Source organism: Drosophila albomicans, chromosome 3, assembly GCF_009650485.2.
Source record: "Drosophila albomicans strain 15112-1751.03 chromosome 3, ASM965048v2, whole genome shotgun sequence".
In the NCBI taxonomy this organism is placed as follows: Eukaryota; Metazoa; Arthropoda; class Insecta; order Diptera; family Drosophilidae; genus Drosophila; species Drosophila albomicans.
In genome coordinates, this window is record NC_047629.2 from 7,140,276 (window position 1) to 7,152,417 (window position 12,142).

Below are 12,142 nucleotides of genomic sequence, written 5' to 3' on the forward strand. Positions count from 1 at the left end.
AGCAGTAAAACAAAAACTATGGAAGTATTGAATTAAGACAATACAAATTGATAAACGCTCAATTAATTGACTAACTGCAAAGCCACAGATTTCTTTTAAATAATTGCAAGAAATGGATGTCTTGCTTGATATACAATTTAAGGAAAACCTCACAAAGACAACTTCTTAGCTTCTTTTCAATAAGTAAGAAAATCAGAAAGAAAGCTATAGTCGAGTGTGATCGACTGTTGTGTTTTAGTAGCAGATAACATAGCGGTTATCCGCTATAGTCTAGAACTTCCAGTATTAGCTGCAATAATGAATCAGAGCAAACATAATCTTGTCTGTTTTTAAAAAAAATTTTTATTTCAATGTTGCAAAAGTGAGAAGATTGTATCTGTATAGTTATGTTACATGTAAATTGTTTTGTTTTCAATTTTCAAATTGATTTAGAAAATAAATGATTTAAACGTTGGATATTGGCATAAGATTAATCACAATAAAGCATATATTAATCACAATAAAGCTAAGATTGTTAAGTATCTTGGATAGTTGGCGCCAGGGCTGCGATTGAATATCGCAGAATTCCGTTGACTAAAGAAAAAGATTAAACAAAAAATATGATACGTAGTCGAAGAATAAGATTACATAGCTCTTACATCTGAAAAGCGAAGTCCCAGCACAAGACGCAATGGCGATGAATTTATTATGGCCATAAGGTAATCATTTGGCTTGTCGCGTGGTGGATAACGTTCCAGCCACATGATAACAATGTGCAACAAGTAGCAATATATAGAGATATGCATAATGTGCTGATAGGCACACACTGCAAAAATATCAAACATGTTAACTTTAGCATCTCCATCAGTAAATGTATCGCTTAAAATAGCTTACTCAAGGGCGGCACATAATTGGGCGAGGCATAGCGAGTAATATACATCAGGCCCCAGGCTGTCAGCACGAGAACAATGAGGATTAGAGCACCACGTCGATAACCGCGGAGTACAAACGATAGCACTATAAAGATCTGGCACGCTATCGGTTCCAAAGATGAATAATTGTTTAATATGTTATATAAAACTTGAACAATGCCGAATGGGTTTGTGATTATATTTTAGAGGAACATTGTAAGTAAGTTATTAAACCTCAGACTCAATACTTACCAATCAGAGGCATGACAAAGACCTGCTTGTAGAAGCTGCTATTGCGCTGAATGATAAAACCAATGACGACATCCCCTGAAATGGTCTGAATCGCGCCATCGGACGTATATCGCATATCCGAGGAGTTGTCCACGTGTGAGACGGCAATTTCAATAAATGTCCAGCCAGATGGAGTGTTCACATGCTCATTGGGTGCCAGAGGTTGTTGCTGTTGATCGAAGATCAAGTCAATGTGACCACTATTCTCCTCAACACCAAGTTGAATGTCGCAATTGAGGCGTTCATTGGGCCAATTGCGAGCCGTGTCCACGCAATAGGTTCTCAGCTCTAGATTGCTGGCCATGATCGTGACGTTGCCATTACTGTAAACACGCACCTCGAAGTTCCTTAGCACGTCTCCGAAACCATCTAAAGCAGCGCTGTAAGAACAAACATACTGAATAAGCTGCACGCATAAAACTTTAGCTCGTGAGCAACCCACTTGAGTGCCACAATCTGTGGCAACCAAATTTGCAATTGTGGATGCACAAAGGATTTTAATTGACCGTAGTTTTCTGGCTCCCACTGCAGCCGAGGATCAGTCCAGTGCAACACCAGCTGCATGCGTGTGTGCAACAATGCACTTGGTTGATTATAAGCCAGCGATCGCATTTGAAAGTTGAATTTGAGTTCGGTTAGATTAGTAGGAAGACTGCTGTTCTGCCCTTGGTAGATGAGTGCGCTCAGCAATCGATCCTCATGCGATAGTGTGCGCTGTTCCTTCTCCATTTCATTGGCTAATTGGTGAAATGAATTATAAAAATTAGCATACTACATTTTCGGTGGTGATGGAATTAAATTGAGTGTAGATTATCAATAGTGATTTAAGTTTAAACTTTTCTTTTAGGAATATTCAATTAAAAATTAGTAGAAGAGTATAATATTCTTTAAAGGGCTTGGCTTACTGTATCCATCAAAGGCACAATCGTAAAACCAGCGTGCACTATTTACGCCAAAGGTGCTGAAGCTAATATAGTTGATGGTCAGTGCCGAGGCGTCTAGATAATGCAACAGCGCCTCCGTTTTGAAGCCAGGAATATAAACGAATAGATCACCATCTAAAAATGAAGTCAAGACGAATGAATTTATTACATCGATCAGTTAAGCAAATAGTGCACAAATCTCACCCTTTGTTTGCACAATTTCAATTGGCGTTGGCTCGTAGATTGATAAGAGTTGTGGATCTTGATTTGTGGACACTCGCCTTAAGCCCATGCTCGTTCGTATGGCGGAAAACGTATTTCCGCCTGCCCCTATCACTGTAGTGAAAGGGCGTAATTTAGATTTGAAATAGTTATGAATTATACCAATTACTCACCGATTTCGTAGACCCGATCCGTGAGTCGAGGATGACTGGTAACTGAGAGCAAGATATGGGCATCCATGCTGGTGAGCACATAAAATTTCAGATGCAGTCTCTCATTATCCTTGATGTTGTTGTTGTTCAAGCGGTGTACCATGAAGAAATCTTTGTAGCTATATCCTTGGCTGGTGTCAATGTTGATGCTATCGCATGTATCCAATTGGGCGAAACTGATATTGTATCGACTCTTCACTGCCACCGGACGCTGAGCCAGAGCCAGGCACAGCAAAGCACTGATAAGCCATTTAATGAATGTAATACTGCTATTCATATCTTCCGTTGTGTTCTGCGTTCGTTGCAAGCCCAAAGAGAACTAACTAAAGCTGTGCGGCATTTGTCAGCGATGACGAGCAGCCATTTGCGTAATCGATAACTAATCGATCGCATTATCGTTTGAATTTTAATTATTGGTATATTTTAGTTAGCGCGCATTGTAACGAACTTTTTGATCAGCGAGACATTTTGTTCAAAGATCTTCGTTGTTACTTTAAAATTTTTATTAATTGAAATTATTTAAATTAAAAGCAATTATGGAAAATTGGGTAATTTTTAAAACATTCCGTTAACTCAGATTCTTTCTCTCTTCCACACAGCTTTTAACAAGCTTTTCTTCGACAGTTGTGTCCAATTCTATGAATTTGCCAAACTTTTACAATTCACAACAATAAGTGACTTCGAAAAATTGAATTTTCTTTATTTGCAATGATTGAGACTTAAATAAATACAGAATATACGAAACTTGGGAATAATTTAAAAACGTGCCGCTGTCAACTTCATGCTCTCTCTTTCACTTTCTCCTCATCGCTTTCGCTCTCACTCTCTATCACTTCCTGTCGCCTATCTCTCACTTGCGATCAATCTCAGCTCAAGCTCAGTTTTAAAGGAAACTTAGTGGTAGCCATAGTGATCATCGTATCCGCCCAATGACAGAGCAGGTGCTGCAGCATAGGATTTCAGCAGAGTTGGCTGATAGCTGATCGCTGGAGCAGCATACGACTTGACGACAGCTGGAGCAGCGTAGCTAATGGCTGGAGCGGCATAGGACTTGACAATGGGGGCGGCAGCGTAGGACTTGATGATGGGCGTAGCGTGGGAAACAACCTGTAAAGAGTGAGCGGTGACAATTTAGTTATCATGTGAAAACTAAACCTTCTAGTTCATAGTAAGGAATAACACAGAAATTAAAAGGAAAAGCAATTCTTACCGAACTGAAGTGAGAGTAACTGGTAGCCGGAGCAGCAACAGCCTTGACCACAGGGGCAGCGACAGCAACTGGAGCAGCGTACGACTTGAGCACCGTGGGAGCGGCATAGCTGATGGCTGGAGCATAGGATTTGATCACTGGAGCCGGAGCAGCATAGCTGATGGCAGGCGCGTAGGATTTGACGACTGTGGGAGCAGCATAGCTGATGGCAGGCGCATAGGATTTAATGACCGGCGCAGCTGCCGCATAAGTGACCGCTGGAGCAGCATGGGCATAGCTAATGGCGGGTGCAGCATGAGCATAGCTGATCGCTGGCTCAGCATGTCCATAGCTGATGGCTGGTGCCGTGTGTCCCAAGCCGTAGTCGAGGAGGCCGGGAGCAGCGTTCGCAGCAGCCAACAAAGTGCACAGAATCTAGATGCGGAGCAAGGAGATTGATCTGATTCGAATTTCGAATTGAGTATCCTCACAAGCAACTCACCAATAGTTTCATGTTGGAGTCTTTTTGTCGTATATTTGTCTTGGCGTCGTTGACTGAGAATTGCAACTGTAAATTCATTGCGTGCATTGCGTTACTTTTATAGTGCAACGGGCCACGCAGCCGTCTCGATTCGGACGACAACGGACGATGGGGCCAGGGATGGTAGATTGTCTAGAGGGGAGATACTACAACCAGCTAGATGCCCAGGCAGCGATTTCGATTTCGATTCCGATCTCAACGTTCAGCGTCAACAAAGCGGGCCACAACAGCACCAATTTGTGAAGTATCTGTGAAGTATACATCGGCAACAACTAGGCACAGTGGCGCTAATTGTATATTACTGAAATGTAAAGCAAATACGAAATCGTTTAGAGTGCAACAAGGAATAGATCAATTGATTAACACCATCTTAGCTTTGTGTAATATGAAATTCTCTGAATTGACCTAATTGAAACATACATATCTTATAAGTTCCCAAAATTAATTAATTTATTTAAGTGTATGTTAATTCAATTCAGAACTATCAACTGTTTAATATTGGAATAAAAATTCATTAAAGTAAACATAAATAATAAAATGTACTCAGCGAATATAATAGAGTGCTAGGTTAATTATTATAGCTTAAGATTTCTTATATCAAGTGAGGTTTAATTGAAAATTATAAAAAATGTCTTACATGAAGACTTAAAGTTTAATCACTTAAAATTAACGCAGTTTAGTGCTTCAATAAATAAAATATCAGATTTATTTGAAGAAATAATTTTGATTGGCAAAAACGGTTGCTGCTGTCGGGTCTTATTTGCGCTACTTGACAATCTGGTATATTTTGAACCCTATGCTCGGTAATATGCTAGTAAACTGATATACCAAATATAAATTATGGAATACAAATTTATTAATTTGATATATTTTAAAGATAACACCGTACAGCGTTTACTGAAACTGGATTCGACTGTTTCTGTTATAGATTGTATATTTATAAATTGTCTATTATATAGTATGGGCATATAGCATAAATCTGTTCAGTTAAGATAAATAACAAATAAATTTATTTAAAAATGAAATCTCATATTACAAATTTCACGATAGTGTTAAATGAATCGCTCCACGGTGCGACGACAACGATCTGTGAGTGTGACTGCGATTCTTGTTGTTGCTCTCCGATGAGGCGATGACGCAACGGCTTCACTAGCTCGGCAAGGCAGACCACTTGTCGTCAAAGGCGGCGTCGGTCAGCTTCAGCTTCAGCCTGACTGTTTGGTGTCTGATGCTGGCTGGATGCATTTGGAGTCGGGTCAATCAATGGCAAAACTAACTCGCTCGGGATTTCCAATTAGAAAGCAGCAGCAAATAAATGAGAATTCTACATGTTTTGTCATTTACCCAAATTCGGCTGGCTTTTTTGTTGCTCGCTGACCTTCTCCGTTAACCACTTAATTAATCAGCCAATTGGCTTACATATTCTACTGTCAATATGTGCGGAATCCCGGCGAGAATGTAGTCTAATTGTTCGTTCTCAGCTGAGCTCAGAGATTGTGGCGTCGCCGAGAAACGTCAACAATTTGACGCTGTCGAAAATTGCATAAATTGCATATCGCAGTTGCCAAATACATAATCATCACAATTCGCAAAAAAATAAAAATAAAATCAAAAAGGAAAAAAAAATTGCTTTCAACAATCTTTTATAGATTTCGGTTGTTTGGATATGACTGTTGACTGCTGCTCTGACCAGACCAAAATGCCGCAGCGTGCCACATTTGACCAAATTCGTGTGTTTAATGCTGAAAATTGAGAGTTGTCTTGCTTGCTGTTTGTTGTTATTGCTAGTATTATTATTATTATTATTATTGCTGCATTACATACAAATGTTGCCCAGCCACGCCGGACACTCATGACTTAAAACAGAGTATACATCATGACAGCTAGAGCTGCTCGTGGGATTTTCTCGATCTGCTCTTAACCCTTGTGTGTTGGCAAAATAATACACAACGACTGCATCACAATACGAGCATTTGGAACCCACTTTAAATTTAAATCCAATTATGTAGAATTTTTAAAACTTATTTAGACTAAGCAATTAAAACTCAAAAGAATAGACAAAAATCGAAAACTCCCTTGAAATTCGACCTATGTACACTGACAAAAGCTGATTGATATGCGCGCAATGCGTGACACGCACTCTGATAATCGCCGATAATTATCGAATTATCAGCTCGATGGTCGACGTTTAACTCAATTAAACATCGATTAATATTAATGCAACTGAAAAGGAGGCCAAATCTAACCCGGAGTCTGACACATGTGTTAGGCTCGAAAAGCGGCAGCATGACGTGGCATTTATTTTGCTGATGCTGAAGCTACGAGTGAAGCCACCTCTCAAGTGGTGCACGCAACACGAGAGAACTGGACAGCTAGACAGGCAGACAGATGTTCGAGCGGCCGAAAACGACATGTGGACAGACGACACCTGGGCTAGCAGAGCACGCATAAATCATGACACAAGAATGTGATTTATGTGAAATCTATTAGCAAATATTAAGTCAATATAACAATTGCAAGCTGCCGGCACAAGTGCCGACAAACTGTGTTCCATTTGCAGTGGCAGTGGCCAGTTTATAAATAAAAGATTTTATGCCTGCCCCAGTTTGCATTTGATGTGTTGGATAGCGTGAAAATTACTTGCTAACGAAAAGTGGTTAAGCGAAGTGATTTTCCGGAGCTCTGGCATTTAATTTATGTATGCCAAAGTGATCGGTGATCGGTAATCAGTGATCAGTTTTGCCAGAGAAGGGTTGTAAACTGTGATGCCAAATTGCTCATTGCCCATTGCCATTCAACATGAACGCACTATAAGAGGCGCCTCCCAGCCCAGTTGCTTTATTTAGAGCCAGCCAAAACGAACGCATTTGGCAATCGGGCAGCTCGCGCTCCAAATTAGTGCAAAATGCTTTAAATTTAGACGACGCTGACTCAACGCCGTCGTCAACTTCAGCGCCTAATTAACCATCACATGAAAAGTAAATCCAAGGCGCAGTCGTTGTAGTTGTGCTCTTTGATTTTCGCTTTTGGCTTTGCCAATTGCCCAATGCGAAGAATTTTTTAACGGCGAATGCTTCGCATAGTCCATCGAGCGTCGGGGCAAGCGACCATTGAGAGCGCGTGTACCACGCTGCGTATGCGCATTTTCGTCTTTGCTACTTGTTTTGCTGTTCGCCTTTCAATTAATTAACACTGTATGGGCTGCGTTTAACTTGCAAAACGAATGAAGCGACCAGCTCACAACGTTCGTTTACCTGATTAAACAAACAGCGATCGTAAATTTAAACTACGAGTTGTTGACATCCAAAAATCGCGAAAAGCTTTGCTGCACAGCGCGATATCCTGGATGCTCTATTAGTTTTTTTTTGACCCTAATGAAATTATACTAAATAAAGGTAATTGCTTAAGGTGTTACAAAAACAATCTTTAAATTAACGACAATGAAATTGTAAAAAAATGGCGATATTCAGTTTTTATATTTAGTTTGTTTGTTAGATAGATAATTATCTAACATGATATATTATTATTTGGTTTTATAAATCCAATATCCATTATTACTAATTAATAGTCCATTACTCAGCATTTAAGTCAATCAGACAAAATTCAGCACTTCATAACAGGGTATATTAGCTAAACGAAATCCGTGTGGCATTTATGACGTTTCATTGAATGAATCAATGAAATGGAGCTGCTGTTGACTGTCAAATGGTTGCGTTTTCAGTTGCAGCTGGCCAAGAAATGAAAAACGCGTCAAAGTCAAAGTGTTGCCAAAGACACGACATCAACAACAGTTGTTTGCATTTGGCAATCCAAAACTGAACCAGAAATTTCCATTATGTTTCAATGCTCTTGTCGTGTTATTTAAGCTAGTAAGTGGGTTAATATTGCCGATTAGTTAATGCGGGAAGCAAACAACAAAGTCTTATCAGTTATATATATGTATTGCAGTAAAGGAACCGTTAGAAGATATCCTAGCATTGCGCAGTTTTCACTTTCTATAAAATGTTGAAATAATACAAATGAATTGTTTTATGGCTTGGTCACTTTTGGATATGTTTAGAAATTGGAATATGGACAGATTATTGTCCATCCAACTTTATTCAAGCATCTTACGTCTTCATTTATGTCTTGCGCATAATAGTATGCAACGCTTTTTATTTTGAGGCACTGAAATCAATTTCCATACCTTTAGGCGCTCATACAGTGGACAACTTTAACTATTATACTGGCCAATCTAAGCGATATATTAAATAGTAATAATTTTTGGCATTACGTGCGTCTGCAGTAAAAAGTAATAAAATAAAAAATCCGTAATAGTTCTCCGAAACGCAAGAAACTTAAAAAACGTGAAAAGTAAAATCTAACAGAAGAAACAATCCGAAATAATTTAGTGATTCCACCCATGACACAATTATACAAGGTAGTCCCGTCGCGTGCCAATTTGTTCGGTCTTAGTCCGTTAACGTTCAGTGCGCTCGCGCTTGTTAAAGTGAAAGGTTGTGTGCCGACGATTTTTTTGTGAAGATTTAACTTCTGGTGCAAATTAAAAATTACATACTACAATTTATGCCGAAAGCACGTGCACGGGGTAAAGTTTATGAATGCGGCAAAATGTTTAACCAAGTGGACACTGTGGTACAAAATTCTTGGCTGCAAACTTGGTGAAAGTCCAAGCTTTGCGAAACACATTTTGATTCTTCGCAATGGAAGTCGGCACCAAAAAAGGGGAATATTTTCAAAAGAAAACGACTAATTAATGATGCTGTCCCTCACAAAGGGACGGAGCCCGAACCAAAAATGTTAAAATTAGACTACTCGGAGTCAGGCACGCAAATAGAGTAAGTTTACTGTGTTAAAATAAAAAACTATATGCTAAAACTTAATTATTTAAAATAAAGGGACAAAGATATAGATCGTGCTTTGGAGAACGAGAACCAGCGAAAATTGATTCGTATATCGAAGAAGGACGTTAATTATTTACGCTAGCAACTTGAAGAATATAAGAAACTTGAAAAATCTCTTGGCAAAATTTTTACCGAGACCCAAATTAACATGTTAAAGAATGGAGGAACGCAACAGACATGTCTTCTGCTATTTGTTTTCATGCCGCAGGACCTCGGGCATGCAACCATCTATATAAAAAAGGATTCCCTTTGCCAAGTCGGACACCATTGTACAGATGGTTGGCAGAAGTTAAAATTAATGCAGGTACCCTTGATGTTGTGATAGACCACATGGAAAATGAAGAAATGACAAAAGTCAATAAGCTATGCATTTTGTCCTTTGATGAAATAAAGGTGGCTTAAGCTTTCGAAAATGACAGCACAGCAGATGTTGTATACGCTCTATGTGCAACTGGCCGTAGTTTGAAGCCTTATAAAATCATGGAAACAGCCAGTATTCTTTGATTTTAATACTCGAATGAACGCGCAGTCTTTACATTCAATTGTAACCAAATTTTACAAACTAGGATATCCCGTAGTGGCTATTGTTTGTGATTCTGGCCTGGAAATCAAAGATTGTGGGAAGAGCTTGGCATAGGAGAGAGTTAGTTGCATATAAAAAACAATACTGAAGAAGCAAAGACGTGGTTTAGCCATCCAGCTGATGGATATTTAAAAATATTCTTTTTCTCGGATACACCACATCTAATAAAGTTGGCTCGTAACCGTTATGTCGGCTCCGGGCTAGTGATCAACGGAAAAATATTGACTAAGACAGTCCAGTAGACAATTAGCCACTGCTCAAAGTCAGATGTATCTATATCATTTGAGATTACTAATCACATTAACGTTGGATCACTCGCGAATCCTGAAATGTTGTCAAACAATCTGTATCTCTGTATATACTTTATAGGGTCAGAGATGCCTCCTTCTAGCTGTTACATACATTTCCTGCCGGCACAAAGTACTAATACCCTTCTACCCTATGGGTAGCGACTAAAAAATGAAAAAATTTCGCACGGAGGACTTATAAAACCTTCACAAGAGTTTATTAACAACATTAAACAACTGGAAATTGTTTTCTCCAATATCGTTTCATATTATTTTAAATCAAAAAAATATAAAGGAACAATTGTTATTAATTTTTAAAATTGTTTTACGGCTAAATTAATATTTACATATGTATATCAATATATATATATCCCTAGCAGCTAATAACAATTGTTATAAATTTGAATTTGACCTTAAGATTCGTATATATGTTAAAATTAAGAACCTCAACCAAAAATTAGTATTCAAATTCGAAATCAACGATTAGTAGTCGTAATAGGCATAAGGAGGCATCTCCGACCCTATAAAATATATAAAGTCTGATCACTGTCAACAGCCGAGACAATCTGGTTATATCTGTCTGTCCGTATGAAACACTGGATCTTAGGGACTATAAGAGATAGAGCTATAGCAAGCGTAATTTTAAAGCTAAAGTCGCGAATTTTATATACAATAGACAATTTGTATATACAAAATTAACTATAGTATTTGTGATTCCTGATAATTTAGATTTCATTTTATGTAACCAGAAGCTGTAATCAAAAGGCCCAACTATGAGTGACACGGAAGATGAGATTATGGAAGTAATTGAGGACTCATCATATCGGGCAAAGATGCAGCAGCTACGTGCTTGGGCTCCCTTTGTCGGGACATTGATGACGATCTTTGGGCATAAGATGACCGAAGATACGTGGATAAAACTGAAAAACCTGGAGAGCGAGTACTACTACACTATGCAAATGATCATAATTACAATGCTAATCAAATCTATTTTATATGTAGTATAGCATGTCGCGTGCGATGTTTGCGTGCTATACAGAGTCCAGGCTGACAAGATTGGAGACTATGCTTAACGAAGCCAAGATCAAATATGACAGTGTAAGTTGATAGTTTACAGTCGAGATATATCGATCTCATCAGACTTGCTAAATTCATTATTTCATATCATTTACAGTTATATCATCACACCAAGTTGATCGTGATCGATGACGATGCTAATCTTCCACAAAAGGCTTTGCGTTTGCAGCCAACCAAAAAACTCCGAGTGCGTGTTCCACGTTGTGCGCAGCTAGAGGAAATGCTCAAGGACTCTGAGCAAGCCAACAGCCAGCCAGTGGCTGAGCTGCAAGAAGATTCGGTGTGCAGTGTCAGTGACACCCTACGCATGCCACCAACTCGACCGGACGAGGAGCAGCTGCTTGTGATCAACGAGGGTAAGCTGGAACAGGCTGAGCGACTACGATATCGCCTGCAGAGGCAGAGCCATCAAATTCAATTAAAACATCTCTAAAATTTAAGTAAAAGTAAACTAAAAAAAGATGCTTTAATTTGCTCAAAAAGCCAGAATACCAGCTGTCCGCTGTTTTCATATTTTTCCCGCAATCACACTTCAAAAGAATCCAAATCTGACGGGAAAAAAGCGGAAATGACACCGCTGTCGATTTACTGTCAAATTCTGAACTACTTGAGGGGACTGACTACTTTGTATAATTATTTTATCATGATTAAGTATTTTCGTCCTCTATATTTCAAATGTATTTAATTAAAATGGTACACCACTCAGAATTCGTTTTATTCGTGTTACCGAGCGATCATCGAAGCGCAATACTCGCAGTACGATGTAACCGAAGTAACATCGCAAAAGAGCATCACACAAATCCTCACGCTGCCGAATAAAACGATGTATCTCATCAACGCGGGTGTAAGAGGCTTTCAGTTAGTGTGAAAGTAAGTGAAGACTGACTACAGAAATGATCCTGTGAAGTATAGTCTTAAATTTTCGTTGCTCATTCAAAAGATCCTCATAGAACATGCACCTGAACCGTTTGGGAATTTTAAGACCAACGCAAAACGGGCTGTTGACGTCACTATACCGTAGAA

General features: G+C 39.0%; 2 protein-coding genes and 1 non-coding gene across 3 annotated transcripts; all 3 read right to left on the reverse strand.

The window, feature by feature from the left end:
* Positions 1 to 325: 325 nt before the first annotated feature.
* On the reverse strand, positions 326 to 2,951 carry LOC117571173 (proton-gated ion channel subunit pbo-5). Its single transcript, XM_034253201.2, has 8 exons — positions 2,500 to 2,951; positions 2,309 to 2,440; positions 2,087 to 2,239; positions 1,624 to 1,918; positions 1,143 to 1,561; positions 874 to 1,014; positions 639 to 805; positions 326 to 573 (listed from the first exon to the last, which is right to left on the reverse strand). The coding sequence occupies exons 1-8, from the start codon at positions 2,813 to 2,815 to the stop codon at positions 445 to 447; spliced, it is 1,752 nt and encodes a 583-aa protein (XP_034109092.1). The 5' UTR covers positions 2,816 to 2,951; the 3' UTR covers positions 326 to 444.
* A 238-nt stretch (positions 2,952 to 3,189) lies between these two features.
* LOC117571247 (cuticle protein 16.5) lies at positions 3,190 to 4,512 on the reverse strand. The gene is made up of 3 exons (XM_034253301.2): positions 4,230 to 4,512; positions 3,749 to 4,162; positions 3,190 to 3,645 (listed from the first exon to the last, which is right to left on the reverse strand). Exons 1-3 carry the CDS (start codon positions 4,314 to 4,316, stop codon positions 3,433 to 3,435), a joined length of 714 nt encoding a protein of 237 aa, XP_034109192.1. The 5' UTR covers positions 4,317 to 4,512; the 3' UTR covers positions 3,190 to 3,432.
* Positions 4,513 to 11,816: 7,304 nt separating this feature from the next.
* Positions 11,817 to 12,035, reverse strand: LOC117572869 (small nucleolar RNA U3). The gene has a single exon (XR_004572602.1). It is a non-coding gene; the product is annotated as a small nucleolar RNA U3 (small nucleolar RNA).
* Positions 12,036 to 12,142: the final 107 nt, after the last annotated feature.

Bases quoted from the DNA above. Each gene is read 5' to 3' on its own strand.
- LOC117571247 (XM_034253301.2), bottom strand. From the start codon at position 4,316: ATGCACGCAATGAATTTACAGTTGCAATTCTCAGTCAACGACGCCAAG. The intron at 4,163-4,229 runs GTGAGTTGCTTG...CTCCGCATCTAG, and splicing joins ACTCCAACATGAAACTATTG to ATTCTGTGCACTTTGTTGGC. The intron at 3,646-3,748 runs GTAAGAATTGCT...CACTCTTTACAG, and splicing joins GTTACTCTCACTTCAGTTCG to GTTGTTTCCCACGCTACGCC.
- LOC117571173 (XM_034253201.2), bottom strand. From the start codon at position 2,815: ATGAATAGCAGTATTACATTCATTAAATGGCTTATCAGTGCTTTGCTG. The intron at 2,240-2,308 runs GTGAGATTTGTG...CTTCATTTTTAG, and splicing joins TGAAATTGTGCAAACAAAGG to ATGGTGATCTATTCGTTTAT. The intron at 1,562-1,623 runs GTGGGTTGCTCA...TTGTTCTTACAG, and splicing joins CCACAGATTGTGGCACTCAA to CGCTGCTTTAGATGGTTTCG.